The 15,325-nt window shown below is 41.0% G+C and overlaps 1 protein-coding gene across 1 annotated transcript; it reads right to left on the reverse strand.

Annotated features, from left to right (window-relative positions):
* Positions 1 to 225: 225 nt before the first annotated feature.
* Positions 226 to 3,974, reverse strand: LOC143712666 (uncharacterized). Its single transcript, XM_077204603.1, has 7 exons — positions 3,802 to 3,974; positions 3,474 to 3,567; positions 2,662 to 3,018; positions 2,455 to 2,572; positions 1,366 to 1,534; positions 1,089 to 1,244; positions 226 to 693 (listed from the first exon to the last, which is right to left on the reverse strand). The coding sequence occupies exons 1-5, from the start codon at positions 3,858 to 3,860 to the stop codon at positions 1,395 to 1,397; spliced, it is 768 nt and encodes a 255-aa protein (XP_077060718.1). The 5' UTR covers positions 3,861 to 3,974; the 3' UTR covers positions 226 to 693; positions 1,089 to 1,244; positions 1,366 to 1,394.
* Between the last annotated feature and the right edge of the window lie 11,351 nt (positions 3,975 to 15,325).

The raw sequence follows: 15,325 nt of genomic DNA on the forward strand, positions 1-15,325 counted from the left end.
TCTCTGGAGCAACTGGGTGTCTTGCTCAGGGACACAATGGTGGACTGGAAATTGAGAAGACTGAATGCCAATGATCCTGCATCCATGATTTTGTACTTCTAGCTCTTCGGAGAGATCCATTGTCAACCTACTTCAAAATGACTCACAGATTGGATGATTGAAGGTCAGGTATATTACAACATTATATGGTCAACCTCTATAATGGTAACATTGAGGTAATGGATCAATTGCCAGGGCAGTTCATAGCTCAGGAAAATCAGACTGGTAGTTAGACTAATCAATTAATCTGCAACATGGCATCATGACATAGAAACATATACTGACAAGATGAAAACACACGCCTCTTTCATCTTTTAATGACTACACAACCAAGGTCTGTGGAATTTACTTTCAGTACATCATGGTAAAGCTAAGTTCAGTGTCAGAAACTATGAACCTAGGCAACACAGTAAATAATACACATTAGACATTATAAACAATCAATCTTCATCAGAAGTGCTGTAATCCAAGTCAGCGGCATCATCTTCTGACATCTCCTCCTCCAACGAGTTCATTTCCAGAAGTGGTTGATGGCTAAGGATTCTCCTGTAAAAGACCTTGACTTTTACCATTTCTGCTTTCAGTTCAGTTTGTTTTGAAGAACCAGACACTGTAGTCCTCTTTGTGCATCCTCAGACAGGTCAGCAAAAAAGGCTGTAAAAACAAAAGATTTTCATATTATCATAAACACACTATTCTTAAAGTCAACAATAACACTTTAATAAGTATTTACAAAGTAGATTTCAACAGTCATATTACAGGTTGAGTACTTTGGACACTGATATTTGCTAGACTGTGACAGCCTGTTGGATTTATAACGTACCTAATCTAGTTTGCCTGGTTTATGTTTGCATTTTAGATTTCAGGAAAGCAAGCAGACATTTCCCTTTCAGTAGAAGAATGTGAAAAAAAAAAAACTGTAAAAAAAATCTCTAGTGACACATTTTGCAGATACAAATTAGTATAGTCCAGATCTGATATTTCAGGAGACATACACACTTTCAGTGGAGGGGATCAGTAAAAAAAAAATTAAAAAAAATAGCACTTACAGTTTGAGGAGAGAGTTGCCAGCATCATAGATTGTGCCTTCATTGCTGTCCAGTGTTGCTGCATCTCTTTACAGATAATAATTTCCTCCTCCTTCAGGCGTCGCACAGCCATAACCTTCTCGAACACTGTTCTTTTGGTGTGAAGGTCTGCAGCAGCTTCAATTTATCAACATAAAAACAGAAGACATTAGAGTTAGAAGTTTTTTTCTTTGGATTAATACAAATAACATTATGCAAGAAGTGCTCAGATATAGATTTTATTTAATGGAGAACTTACTTTCACTTATGTTGTTCCAAGGCCATGCATCAGTCAGGACTGTGGGCATCAGTGGACACAATTTGCTCAGATGGTTCAGCCAAGTTGTTGTACTCACAAATGGTCGCTGCCAAGCGTTTTTTCTCATCTAGAATTACTTTTCGAATCTTGTGACGCCTCTTGTTGCTATCTGCAACAACAAAAAAGTCAGAGTGTGTATGTATTTAGAATCAAATCACACAATTGTGACACAGAGTTTCATTTTTGGAAAATGTGCATTTTATTCCTTTAACCAACCTGGATCAGATTTTGGGTTTTTTTCTGAACTCCTGTATAGGTTACCATGTGCCTTTTCTAACTAGGAAAGTGTCAAATGTCTGCAACTGTGACCTACCAGTTTGTTTGTAAAGATTTTGGGTTCGCACTTTGATGATGACTGCTAGCTCCTCTATTCGTGCCTGTAATGCCCCAAGGCTGCCATCACCTGGATCAGTTTCTAAATCAGAGTCACATTATTGAGTATACACATAACCACAATCATTCTATTACATTCAGCAATCATTTTTCTTTAAGCATAATTAGGGTAAACCTATGGTTCACGTCGGCTCTGTTGTGTAACCCCATAACCTTCCCAGGACTTTCAATGACTAGACGACTATACAGTGTGCGCTATATAATTAATATAATATAACATAATTTCATGCAAATGGGCCGATAAAGCAAACAATGAAACCTATCAATAAGCCAACTCACCCTCAGCCCATTGCTGCACATCAGACACCCATAGCTGCAGTGTGTCGTCATCTACACCAAGCTCATGTTTGGTAGCATTCAGGGTGTCCACTTGTTCTTTGTGCATCCTTACAGTCTACAATAACAAATGTCCTTTCATGTATGCATGTACATTATTTTTGTGTATTTTTCATTATGATATCAACATCACTGTTGAAAAATGTACCTTGGCGTATCTCTGGCTTAAAGTGCGGCCCACCCGGAAGCCAAAAGAGTCAGCATGTTTGTTCTTCCTGAATTCAATGTCAGTACAAATTAAAAACAACAAGGCCCACCTCCTACACGCACACAAATACACAAATAAACACACACACACACCTGCTTTGGACATGTACTTGGTCTTGATTGCTGCCCTGGACAAGAAACTGTTCACTTGCTCAACCTCTTCTCCAATTGTTGAGCCTGTACCTTCCTGAAAAGCGCCTCCCCATTTGATCTAATAAGAAGTGCGTACAATAAAGTTTATTTCTAAATGACTCAATGACTCAAATGACTACTAACTTAGTCATTAAAGTTGCAATGTACCTCGCATTTCCCAGTGTGAGCCTTTGCATGCATTACAGACAGATAAGGACGCATGGACAGGAGCTTCCTCATCTCAGGGCATTGCTCAGCCACCTTGGACAAATATGGGAAATATTTGCATGCCACATCAGAGCAAAGGAATGTGATGTTTCCTGGGGCATTTTCAGCTAACGTCTTTTGGAGGAAAAGAGGGTAGGCAAAAATCTCCCCTCGATACATGTTTAATGCTCCAAGGAGGACTCCATGGCGACAGACAGCAATTTCAAGCCCTTCCTCGTCCAATTTGCTAGTGTTTTTCCTTGAAGACTCCTTAGCTGCTCTCCAACTTGAAGATCCACATGACCCTTTTCCTGAGATCTATAAATTCAAAGATTACAACATAAAACTAAATTAATTTTTAAAACCCTCTAAGAATTGTGACTGTCAACAGGTTCTCAAAGTTACAGGACTGGATGATGTGTTCTGTTTGCAGAACTAGGATAAACTAGTTTAACACGTATGGAACCTCCAAATGTATGGATATAAAAAGTAATCACTGTCCTTTTGAAATAGATAGAGAGATTCAATCTGAACTTCATAAAGTTTTCGGGTATGCCTTTCCTACCTTAAAGTAATTTTAATAAGACATTAAACCCCGGAGAAGCCTAAACCAACCAAGTCTAAGAAATATCAGTAATTTACTGCACAGGTTACACTTTCTGTTCTTGTTAACTGACTCTTTAATGAAAAATAAGTCTCTATGATTATGTTATTGTACTTAAAGTAAATAGTGTCAAGACAACAGTGAGAAAAAAACTAATATTGAAACTTGCATGATTTGTTTGTCTGTGGATGTTGTCAACAAACTCAGCAACCTCCTCATCTTTCTGAATAAAGACACCTTCAAAGTTGCCTGGCTCTGAAGTGCTGAAACAATACAGTGAAAGCTGTTCAAACAAACAATGTCCATTTTTCATACACTGTTGACATGGGCTACTAGTTAACTTAACCCATACATCTAATGCATAATGTAAAAAATATAATTTCATATTGAAATTTCTACGTTTTGGCTCCTTAACCGGATTTGGCTACTAAACATTTGAAGTTTAGGAACCAATAGTTAGAATACTTTTTTGGTTTAAAATCCTAAATGTGAAATACCTTGCATTTGATTTGAAGCGATAAAGCTTGCGGTTTCCGTCAACTGACACTGCAAGCATCTCTGGAGTGCAGGCAGGGCAGTCAAATGATTTCTCGTGGAATATCTTCTCCACCTCGTATGTCACAGCAACCCACTCAGAAAAGCTTTTGCTGAAGGTATCAGCTGATATTTTGCCAGCCTTTTAGATATAGGACAAAGATAGGAGAAAAGTCTATTGAAAATAATATTTGTATATGTGTAACTCACCATAAACACTAACTAATAAATATTGCATGCATCTTCATTAAGCTTGGCAAAATTGAAAACTCACTCTTCCGAAGCACTCTTTCTTCAAGCATTTTGATGTACGCCTTAAGTGATACACCTGGTGCGGCCATCTTAAGGTCATAGAAAGACTGAAAGACATCAGTGGTATACAGGTTGCAGAAATTCATGGTGCCTGGCCAGTATCCATCACGCTGGATGTCCTTAATGGTGGGGGACCATGTAAGGCAACAACTGGTGCAACTCACAGCTGGCAATACAAGGTTATAGCGGCCTGTAGGGAGCATTAATTCAAATGAATAAATTAAGTAATACTGTTAATTTACCTCAACAGAAGAAGGAAACAGGCCGTTGTTTCTAATTCCCTCTTTCTGATAAGTTTAAATGGTCATAGGAAAAGATTGCAAGAAGATGTTGCGGAAAACACATGATAATGCACTTGAAATGTAGGTACTGGCACCTTGTCGTGCTTGTGCATTACAACAAAATACCGCATGGATGATACATTAACACACATACAACCACAGTGTAATTGGGCAAAACCCCTTGCATGATGAGTAATCTTGAACAACAAGATGGAAGGGAGGTCAGTGCGCATGTGTGGGCGGCAGAAGAGAAAGAGACACGGAGCCAGCGCCGCTGCTCCCACCACGCGCTGTGCGTAGGGCACCAAGTGCTGAGGGGGCACCAAAAATAGCCTAATGAAAAAATCAATCATCATATCATAGTCATAATGGCGATATTATTTCAGTAAAGAAATATTATTATGCACTTTTTAGGGATATATATATAACAAAACAGGCGGAACAAGAGTATTAAATTGCTCTAGAAAGCAACGATGGTTTAGAAAGTTAAAGTAAAACTGCAGCGCCACTGGACGGGGCACCAGTTGTGTTATGCAATTGTGCCAATTATGCCGAGTTTTCCGCACCACGTGGGATGGTTGAATCATTTATCACCATTGATGAACCGCGCAAAGAATATTATATTTATTTTTAAACAGTACTTATAATATACCCGCAAGGAACCGTGATGTGAATGCAATTCTCAGCGGGCACAACTCGGCACAACACTGGCAAGCGAGCAAAGCAGATAGAAAAATTTCAACAATATGCCTCAGTTTAGCTGTAAGTGTACAGGGTAAGTTACAGCGACTAAATAATAGAGACTGCAACTCTGCAGCTTCTCATGATTAAAGCGAAGCTACCATGTGTAAAATGTCCACTTACCATTTATGGTAATGACAGCCACATTTCTGCCAGGTGACGCATGAATGTTGCCTGTTGCACAGCCACACACACAATCTGGTCTCCGAATAGGTAACAGTCGTGCTATCAAAAAAAATGAAATTGTCTATTGTTTAGATACCCAAACAAAGCACACACACTAACTTGTTCTGCAAATATTAACTATTTTTCAACTAAAAATATGCATTGCATAGAGAATTTGAAAAACATCAACATTTGGTTTCTTAATGTGAATCCAGTAACAGGTGTAGCACTCGTCTGCAGTAATTTAGTAGACTTTTTATATTACTGTTATAATACAGATAAAATTTGAATTCCGTCAGAAGAATCAGGGATCGCTAAGGAGACAGCGGGTTATCATGAGTAGTAACAGACAGACACAAGATTGATTTAGAAATGGAAATATAATTGTTTTTTTTCTTCGCAGGGAAAAAAGATAGAAAGTTAATAAAATAAAGTAAATTACAAGATCACATACAATAGACAATAAAACAGATAATGGAAATATCCACCACGAGTGCACTCTTGTCGGTGTTCTCAAATATATACCCACATAAGTAGTAAACAGAAAATAAACAAATAGGACACAACAAACGAGAGAATAATCTCTCTCTCAAGACCTTCGAGTATCTCTCGTAAAAGTTCCAATGTCTCTCAAATCTGGGTTGTGGTTGACCATAAACCCTCAAAAAGAAAATAGTTCTTAAATGTCAAATTTGTCGTGCTTCAACGAGTAGCACTGGAAACTCAAGGAAAGGATATCGGCCTCCTCTCCACGAAGTGATGTCTTCTGCCTTTCTCTAAACTTGGTTGGCTCTGGTCTCCGTATAGGTAACAGTCGTGCTATCAAAAAAAATGAAATTGTGTATTGTTTAGATACTCAAACAAAGCACACACACTAACTTGTTCTGCAAATATTAACTATTTTTCAACTAAAAATATGCATTGCATAGAGAATTTGAAAAACATCAACATTTGGTTTCTTAATGTGAATCCAGTAACAGGAATAACACGTTTCATACATAGGTAGGCATAATACTTGGAAATGGTCCTACCCATTTGCTGGCGCAACTCTGACAAAGGTTGCAAAAACCCTCCAGTTAGTGACTCTCTGTTGTGCAAGACAAAGCGTGAATGAACAGCAGTATCACAGTCCTCACAAAAAAAGGCGAAAGGCAGGCAGTCCAGACACCTCACAACAGCTTGTTTGCCACACTGGCACCCACAATGTGGATGTGGATCTTGGGTAGCCAGCATATTTTCAACAAGAAATGGCCTGGCCTCTTTCCACTTTTGTGAGGAGACTTTGTTTCTGATCTCCCAGTCAGTAGCAGCTGACTCAGGAGATACCTCACAAGTCAATGATGTATCCTCTAATGTATTGTCTACTCCATCCTCAAGCAGCTCAAGGAGCTCCTGACGAAGCACTTCAGTTTCAGATCCTAACAGAAAAAGAATGAAATAAATAAACTTTGCCAATAAACCAACTCTATTGTTTCAAATTGACAACAGCTCATACATTTCTACATAAACTTAAAACTGTCAAGAAATGACATCTAAACTAATATGTAAGGGATAATGTATAGTGAGGCGGTTGTTATAGCGAATACAAACCCGACAGGCTGATTATGAGCCCGACGCGAAGCGGAACTCCATGAAAAGAGTGGGATCCAGGATGTCATCACGTGGGACCCAGCATCTTTCCTCTGGACCGTACCCCTTCCAGACAATGAGGTACTCAAGTCAGCCTCCCCAGCATCAGGAGTCCAGGATTTCCTCCCTGCATAGATAGGCTCCTCGTCTACGATTAATGGTACTGGGGGGGGTCGTCACTGGGGTCAGGCTCTGTGGAAGGAACAGAAACATATATAATAGTGAGGTTTGAGGAGGGATACGTGGAATTTAGGGTTAATTCTGTATTGAGCTGGGTCATATGTGCTTAAGTCATATATGTGACAGGGTTGATCTGTTTGATGACCTAGAAGCAACCAATGTAATAGGGACTAAGCTTTTGGCAGGGCAGGTACAGTGTGATGTCCTGTGTTGAGAGCCACACTTTCTGCACGGGCTGATGGGGGTTGTCGTATGCACAGGATTGGAGCTAGACCAGTAACAGCCTGGCGAAGCGAGTTTTAAGGAATACTCGGCCCGGGCGAGGAACTAGTTCCAGGAGCCTTTGTGGCCCTTGAAGAAGATCTGCAGGAAGTGGCTTATTTCTTGGATCTTCCTCTTCGTCTGCCCGTTAGACCAGGGATGGTAACTGGATGTGAGGCTTACGGTCACACCTAGACATAAAGTGAGGAAAAAAAGCCTTCCACACACAAGATAAATTGTGGACCATGGTCTAAAACAATGTCTTCTGGCAGACCAAAATTTCAGAATATCTGATTAAACATGGCCTCCAAAGTTTCCATGGCAGTTGGAAGTCCCTCAGACGCAGCGGCGGCCATCTTAGCAGGCAACTGAAGCGTGGTGGTGGCCATCTTGGCTGGAGGCTCAAACGCGGCAGTAGCCATCATGGCCGGAGGCTCAAGCGAGGTGGCGGCCATCTTGACCGAGGGCTCAGAAGCGGCGGTGGCCATCCTGAATTTGGGCTCAAGCGCAGTGGCGGCCATCTTGACCCGAGGGCTTAGGGGTGGCAGCAACTATCTTGACTGAGGACTCAGGCGTGGCGGTGGCCATCTTGACTGAGGGCTCAGGTGTGGCGGTGGCCATCTTGACCGAGGGCTCAGGCGTGGCCATCTTAAATGAGGGCTCAGGCGTGGCCATCTTGACTGAGGGCTCAGGCGTGGCGGCGGCCATCTTGACCGAGGGCTCAGGCGTGGCGGTGGCCATCTTGACTGAGGGCTCAGGTGTGGCAGTGGCCATCTTGACCGAGGGCTCAGGCGTGGCCATCTTGACTGAGGGCTCAGGCGTGGCGGCGGCCATCATGACCGAGGGCTCAGGCGTGGCGGCGGCCATCTTGACCAAGGGCTCAGGCGTGGCGGCCATGATAGGGACTCTGGAATGATTGCCATGACGAGTCGAGACTCTGGAATGGCGGCCATGCCGGTACAAGACTCTGAATTGGCGGCTATGGACCGTACACACCACGGAACGTTTCACACCACAATTGTGAGTCAGTTACACATAACAAATGCCACTATTCAGAGAGAAACCCGTAATGACCCAACAATGTCTTAAGTCTATGACATCCCAGTACACAGATTGCCAGCACATGGTAACTCACTGTATCCAGCATTCGCAGCAAGGATAGATCAACTTTATGTGTCAAGGAACTGTGATGTGTGGATTAAGAGTTGTCATTCCCTCATAATTGCGTAGTCAGATGTTGGACACATTGCACAAAAGACATTTGGGCACTGTAAAAATTAAGAACCTTGCGCTTAGTTATATGTGGAGGCCGGGAATCGGCAAGCAGATTGAGGATCTAGCAAAGGCTTGTCCTGGATGTCAAATGACAAAAAAAATCTCCACCATTAACTCCTTTGCATCCCTGGGAATGGCCGTCAACACTATGGTAAAGAGTGCACGTTGACTTGCTGGACCATTCAAGGACTCCATGTTCTTGGTTGCGCATTCTAAATGGCCTAAAGTTGTTCCGATGAAAACAACCACATCTGAAAAGACTGTTTTGGTGTTGAGAACAATATTCTCCAAGAACGGGTTGCCAGAACAGATATGCACGGATAATGGATGACAGTTCATCTCAGATGAGTTTCAGAAATTCATGAAGCTGAATGGAGTCAAGCACATAACTTCCACACCATACCATCCTGCCACTAACGGCTTGGCAGAAAGGTTTGTAAAGACTTTCAAGAAAGCAACAAAAGCAATGGACAATGACAACATCTTGCTATAACACAAAGTAGACAACTTCCTTATCATGTACAGAAATGCAACACATGTCAAGACTGGCCAAAAGAAACTTAAGATATGGCTTGGATCTCATCAAACCCGATGTTCGACGTGATGTGGAAAACAAACAATTTGTGCACATGAAGGACAGACCCGCAAGAAACTTCCAAGTTGGACAAACACGCGACTACAGACTGGAAAAGTGGCAACCAGGGACCATGACCACCAGAACAGGACCCTTGACATACACAGTGAAGGTTGGAGATAACACATGGAGATGCCATGTAGATCAGAAAAAATCCTCACCTTTATCTGTCCCTGATTCAAATGACAAGGACAATGATGATGTTGAAACTGCCCCTCCTACCTCAGTTAACATGAATGACTGAGCCGCATGAAGACAAACCAGATATGACAATTCCAGTTGCAGCTGAACCTCACCCAGGCTTACAGAGACGTTATCCTGAGAGATGTAGAAAACCTCCACAAAGGCTTGATTTGTAGCTATGTTGTAGTTAGCAACATTGTGTTAGATTAACTGTAAATGTTGTACAGCAAGTTTATAGTTATGCATTTCATATTTCTTAGTATGATTAATCTAGTGGGGGAGGAAAGTGTAATGTATGTACTATAGACCCCTTTTCAGTTGGTAAACATGGTGATGTTTTTCTGTGGGCGGAGCTTAGGGGGTTGCAGAACGATCCCTCTGGCCGCTTCCCTAACGTTAGTTTGCAAGTTTTGTTAGCTTGTTTTTTAACAATGACTGGAGAAAATCCGATTTTATCTTAATGTGCAAGGTCACTCACTGTCCAGGACCGCGATTGTTATTTGCAAAAGTTAATTTTAACAGACGGAACCAGATTGGCTGACCCGTACACGCTCACTCAATGATGGACGATCTGACAGGATTCACGTTAACGCTAGTCTCAGTCCTACACCTATCCGATAGAGAAACCGAGCGTAAAGACATACTGGGGTCATATAAATCTTTAGATGCCTATAACTATGTGATGAATGGTCATGTACAAGACTTGTGTGGTACGATCCGCAGTTCTGCCTAGCCAGCGCCAAGAAAACGTCAATGTAAAGAGTGACATTACGGTGGAATTTTAATGATGTGAATATTTTCTAGAAATAAAAATTCCAGATACAGCATATTCATTTTTCATTGATTCTTGCATCCAACAACACAACAAGATGACATTTAATAATAATAATAACAATTTAAGCTCCTTATTATGTAGCCGAATCTGTGCTGGTTTGTATTGGCCGCCTGCAGTTTTCCCTTTGTTTTGCCTCCAGCTAGCGCCGTGAGGTAATTGTGACGTCGGCTCGAAATTGGTCTATAGGGTATCATAGTTTTTGTGATAACCCTGCCCCCTAGTGGTGAACTATATAGTGATTTATTGAGAATGGAGCTCAGGCTGTAAATAAACCAGGCTTCTCGACAAGAAAGACTTCCTGCGAGGATACACCAGTTCATCCTCGTTCATAGCTCCTCTGGAAGCTTCCTCACTCCTCGTTCTACATTTAGACATTTACATTTAGTCATTTAGCAGACGCTTTTATCCAAAGCGACTTACATTTGAGGATTAAACCAAGCGAGTCATCGTGGAGAGGCAAAAACCACGCAAGAAGTGCTCAGAATACAAAGTTCAAACATTGCTCGGAGTAGCATAAACCAGACAAGCGAAGATTTCAAGAGAAAGTTTTTAGAGAGATGAAATCTGTAGCATACGGCTTCTCTAGATGAATGTTGAAATCGCCAAAGACTACAAGTGGAGTGCCGTCCTCAGGGAAAGAGGACAGCAGCACATCCAGCTCCTCAACAAAGCTTCCCAGTTGACCTGGGGGGCGATAAATGACTACAATCTCTATCTTAAAGGGAGTTGTAAGTGTAATAGCGTGATATTCAAATGAGTTGTTATTGCATAGAGAGGAGAGAGTTGAGTATTTCCAATTGTTAGAAATGAGAATACCAGTCCCCCCACCCCTACCAGACTGGCGAGGGGTGTGAGAGAAAGAGAAGTTGTCAGAGAGAGCAGCAGGGGTTGCTGAGTCTTCTGGACGGATCCAGGTCTCAGTCAAGCCCAAGATATTAAGAGTTGAAAGAGATGCAAAGGCAGGAATAAAGTCAGCTTTATTGACTGCTGACTGACAATTCCATAGACCCATAGAAAGAGAGAGAGGTGTGTGTGTGGATGAGAGAACGGGACGCAGATTAGCAGTATTGCGCTGCCTTCTGTGCGTGATGAGAGTGCGTTGTCGGGAGACAACAGGAATGTATTGAAAGCACATGTTGATTAAGGGAAATAGAGTACAAGTAGGAAAGGAAAGGGAGAAGAAGATACTTAAGTGCGTAGCTGGTGTCGTTGCTCGGTGGAGTCGCACAGGTAGAGTCGATGGTCTTTACCCGAGTCGGTCTTCACACGAGGAGGCTGAGCGCTTGTCCTGGCCTTGTTCTGGATCTCTTCGACTTTATATCTGTTTTACAGTTGCTGTTTCTGCCCAGCAATTAACACAGCAAACGCAAATCACCCGAATAATGGGAGAGGAATCGAAACTAGCTGTTGGACAGCGCTCACTTAAGTGCTATACAATTTAAACTGCAATATTATTCAGAGCGGCTGTTATATAAAGTGGGAACGCGTCTAATTAAAATACAAATTTGTGAGAAGGCAAAACAAGAAAATAACCAGAGAATCGAAAACAACCTTACCTGCTGGTAGATACTACACTGAAGCAACAGGAGAACTGGATATTCAGAAAAAAACGACTTGCGCGCTCTTGTCTCGTTCACGGACTGACCGCTTGTCGTTCTCTTCGCAGTAAAATTAAAGAATTGAAATGTCCTTCAAGATGGCTGACTTTGATTGTTTTTTTGGGTCACAGGCTGGATGACGAGGAACGAGGAAACAAGGAAGCATCAAATTGAGTATTGAGACAAGCACCCATGGTGTACCTGTGACACATCCCAGGAATGACATGAATCATTACAATTAGTGTAATCAAGAACAATTACAATTAATGTAAACAAGCGAAAAAAATAGGACAAATCTAACCCATTTTCTCTGCAATCAGTTAAACATTATCAAATGACACCTTCACCAAAAATCCCCCAAAATTACCCCTGTTTAATACTTCCTCCATTTCTCTGTGACCACTCAACAAAATAATTTGCTTGGCACAAAAAAAAGTATAATATCAGGCACAACTTTTATGTGTTCCCAGCTTCGCGATTTCTTTCCACAAAAGATGAGTTAACTTTGTCTCTGTTCAGCTGATCGAGCACTGTACCTCTGCCACCGTGCTAATGACTGTTTGTAAGCAGACAGTTTAGCTTGTGAATGCAGATGTCTTTTGCTATCCTGATGCTTCAAACAGGCTTGGCTTAAAATTGTCCAATCTTTAAATCCCTCCTGTGTAAATTTAGCTTTAATTTGCTCAGGAAAGTGCCTGCAGGGTTTAAAGAAAACCACATCACTGGATGTTCTGTATTCCAACCTGCCGAATTCTCATACTATCGAGAAGAAAAACATTACAGTTTTTTCCTGATATTAAAATAAATGAAAATGGTTCCAATTTGTTTTGCATGGGTGGCTCGTCCAGTTCCGACAGGACCTGTGGTGGGGATCCAGAGAGATTTGACCATAATAATGTTGGTTTATTAGCAGACGCCACATGTTTAATTAATGGCGATGTGCAAAGCTCATTAGCAGGAGATTCAGAGTCAGCCGCAAATGGTCTGGCTTCATTGTAGACAGCCATATTTCATTGACTTGATTTCTTCAGGCAGTACAATTTCCAATTCTTTTTAACTCTTTCCCTGATTGATATTTACTTTGCCATTTTCAAATTCAAATCTACAAATGCTCAAATCTTACTATTACATCCTTATGTCCTAAAAGTAACATTGTAGGCGGCACTAACAGAAACTGATCAATCATATTTACCTTTTCATTTTAACAAATGTATGGTATTCTCCTATAGGGAGAGGGAAAACTATGAAACTGCCAGCAATTTACGATGGGTACTTGCATTTAATTAGCCTGACTTCGTCATGCTCAAATTCTAGTCAGAATGTGAGTCTGAAACTGCTCCATTGGGCTGTGATTATGGGGCGTGTGTCAACCAAACCAGGAAATAAAATGCCTCTGCACTCAATTGGATAGACCAAGAACCAATCAGAGCAACGGAGTAAGTGACGTATGTTGAGGGATAGATTAAAGTTGATAGATTAAACTTTTTCCGAATCCCGTAGGAAGGACGGCAAAAACATCTTTCCCATCGACAAATGCCTTGATCGCGGTTCTCTGTTCCTCTTCTAAAATTAATGCGCTGTCTATATCTTCTATAACACACGCAATAGGTGAATATACCCAACTCAATTCTCCAGCGGCAGCCATGAATTCAACCCAAGCGCTCTGATGACGTGGATGGTTACGTTACCGTTGCTCATCTGTCCATCATCGTATAAACCCTGACAATTTGATAGGTCCGAACAATTTTCTGTTCGGGGCGGGCATAATAGCTCCTCAACAGATCGAGTCCAGACCGAACTTCCCGACCTAAAAATTTTGTGGGCGGGGTTCGGCCTGGCATCCAGGCTAGCATTTAATCATTCTTTTTAACAAAATATATAAAGTTACAGTGTGATACAATAATAGGCCTACAATGTAGTCAAAAATATGCCCGAGTAGCCTACAGTAGGCTAACAAATTACATTTCCTCGAGAACTAATGAAAGCATCTATGTAACAATCCAGTTAGTCTGGATTTTATTCATACCACACATTCATACTGTGAAGAATGTGACCTTTTCAACAGTTGTGAAGTCATTCACCATGTAGTTGGTGAATAGGCTAGTATCTACCTCAGACAGTATGCAATTTCGGGTGAGGCATATCAGTGGATAATTATTAACCTACATCAGAGAGTCTTTTAAATTGGAACCTTATAACTTAGCTAATCATTACACTTTTGAATTAATATTAAAGATACACTATGTAACTTCTTAGTTTGAAATGAACAGACTTTAAATGATGATGACTAAATACATCATAAATCCATTTTCTAACCTGTGTCTTTGCCTTAACCTAAACCCACTGTGGTAGTCTAAGCGTAAAATAACGATTTGTATTTTAGACTGGTTTATACAGGACGAATTTTGCAGGAAACCTCATACGTGTGTTATTAGTCCATGTTTTGAAAGATCAGGCTGATCTACTACATTTAGTTTGCGCAGCACTGCTGTTCATTGACTTGATTCACACACACAAAAAAAATGTTTGTATAATGTTTACCATAGTCTATTTGTGTAAATACAGTATCTCACTAGCCAAGTTATAATATGAATAGCAGTCGTTATAACTAATGCAATAGCGTTATTTTAAAACAATTATTTTCAAAAAGTAAAAACAACAGCAATATACTTTAGGCTACCTGTGCAGTGGCCATTTTGCAGTGGCACATCCCGCGTAGTGTGTGATGGAATTATCTTTCACTCATATGCTTGTTAGTGGCGACTTGTTTTTGACTTGTTTTTGCGTTTCTATCAGTGTTTCCAGATTGACCGTTCGCAAAGACCCGCCCCCTTTAGTTACTGTTGTTATGTCGACAAGCCATGCCGCTCTCACGCCACACATAGGCTATCATGTTCTTTCACACACACAGTGAAAATTACATTGTGGAGCAAAGGGGAACCTGACAACACAGACCAGGTTACTTTGGGCAGTAAAGTCATGGCAGTAAAAGTCAAAGTCTTTCCAGAAATGTCAAAGACAGGTTTATTTGCTTGGAAGGATATAAAAAGTATCATAAAATATCTGACCGTTTTTGCTAGCGAAACTGAAGTACACTGATCTCATTCCCAAATCATGCTGACTCCAGATTGAACACTGTCATGTAGAAGGAATGGGCCTATCTATCTCAAGTAGCAGCATGAACTTTTTTTTATTTTCAATTTAACTGGAACCGGAACATATTTTAGAAGCATCTCGTATTTCTTGCTTTCTTTGTTCAGGAATGTCAGGACTATTAAACCATTCCTTAGAAATGCTCATCAACAATAGGGTACTTCAAATGGATTTCCAGAGAAATGTTTTTAAATCGTCCTCTATTTAAAGAGGCACCAAAAGTCAACTTGCCTCACATGC

This window comes from Siphateles boraxobius, unplaced genomic scaffold (assembly GCF_051911475.1).
Source record: "Siphateles boraxobius isolate OS27281-9 unplaced genomic scaffold, OSU_SipBor_1 50, whole genome shotgun sequence".
Lineage (NCBI taxonomy): Eukaryota > Metazoa > Chordata > Actinopteri > Cypriniformes > Leuciscidae > Siphateles > Siphateles boraxobius.

Bases quoted from the DNA above. Each gene is read 5' to 3' on its own strand.
- LOC143712666 (XM_077204603.1), bottom strand. From the start codon at position 3,860: ATGCTTGCAGTGTCAGTTGACGGAAACCGCAAGCTTTATCGCTTCAAA. The intron at 3,019-3,473 runs GCAAGTTTCAAT...TTGAATTTATAG, and splicing joins TCCACAGACAAACAAATCAT to ATCTCAGGAAAAGGGTCATG. The intron at 1,535-2,454 runs GTGTGTGTGTGT...TTGTTGTTGCAG, and splicing joins CAAGTACATGTCCAAAGCAG to ATAGCAACAAGAGGCGTCAC.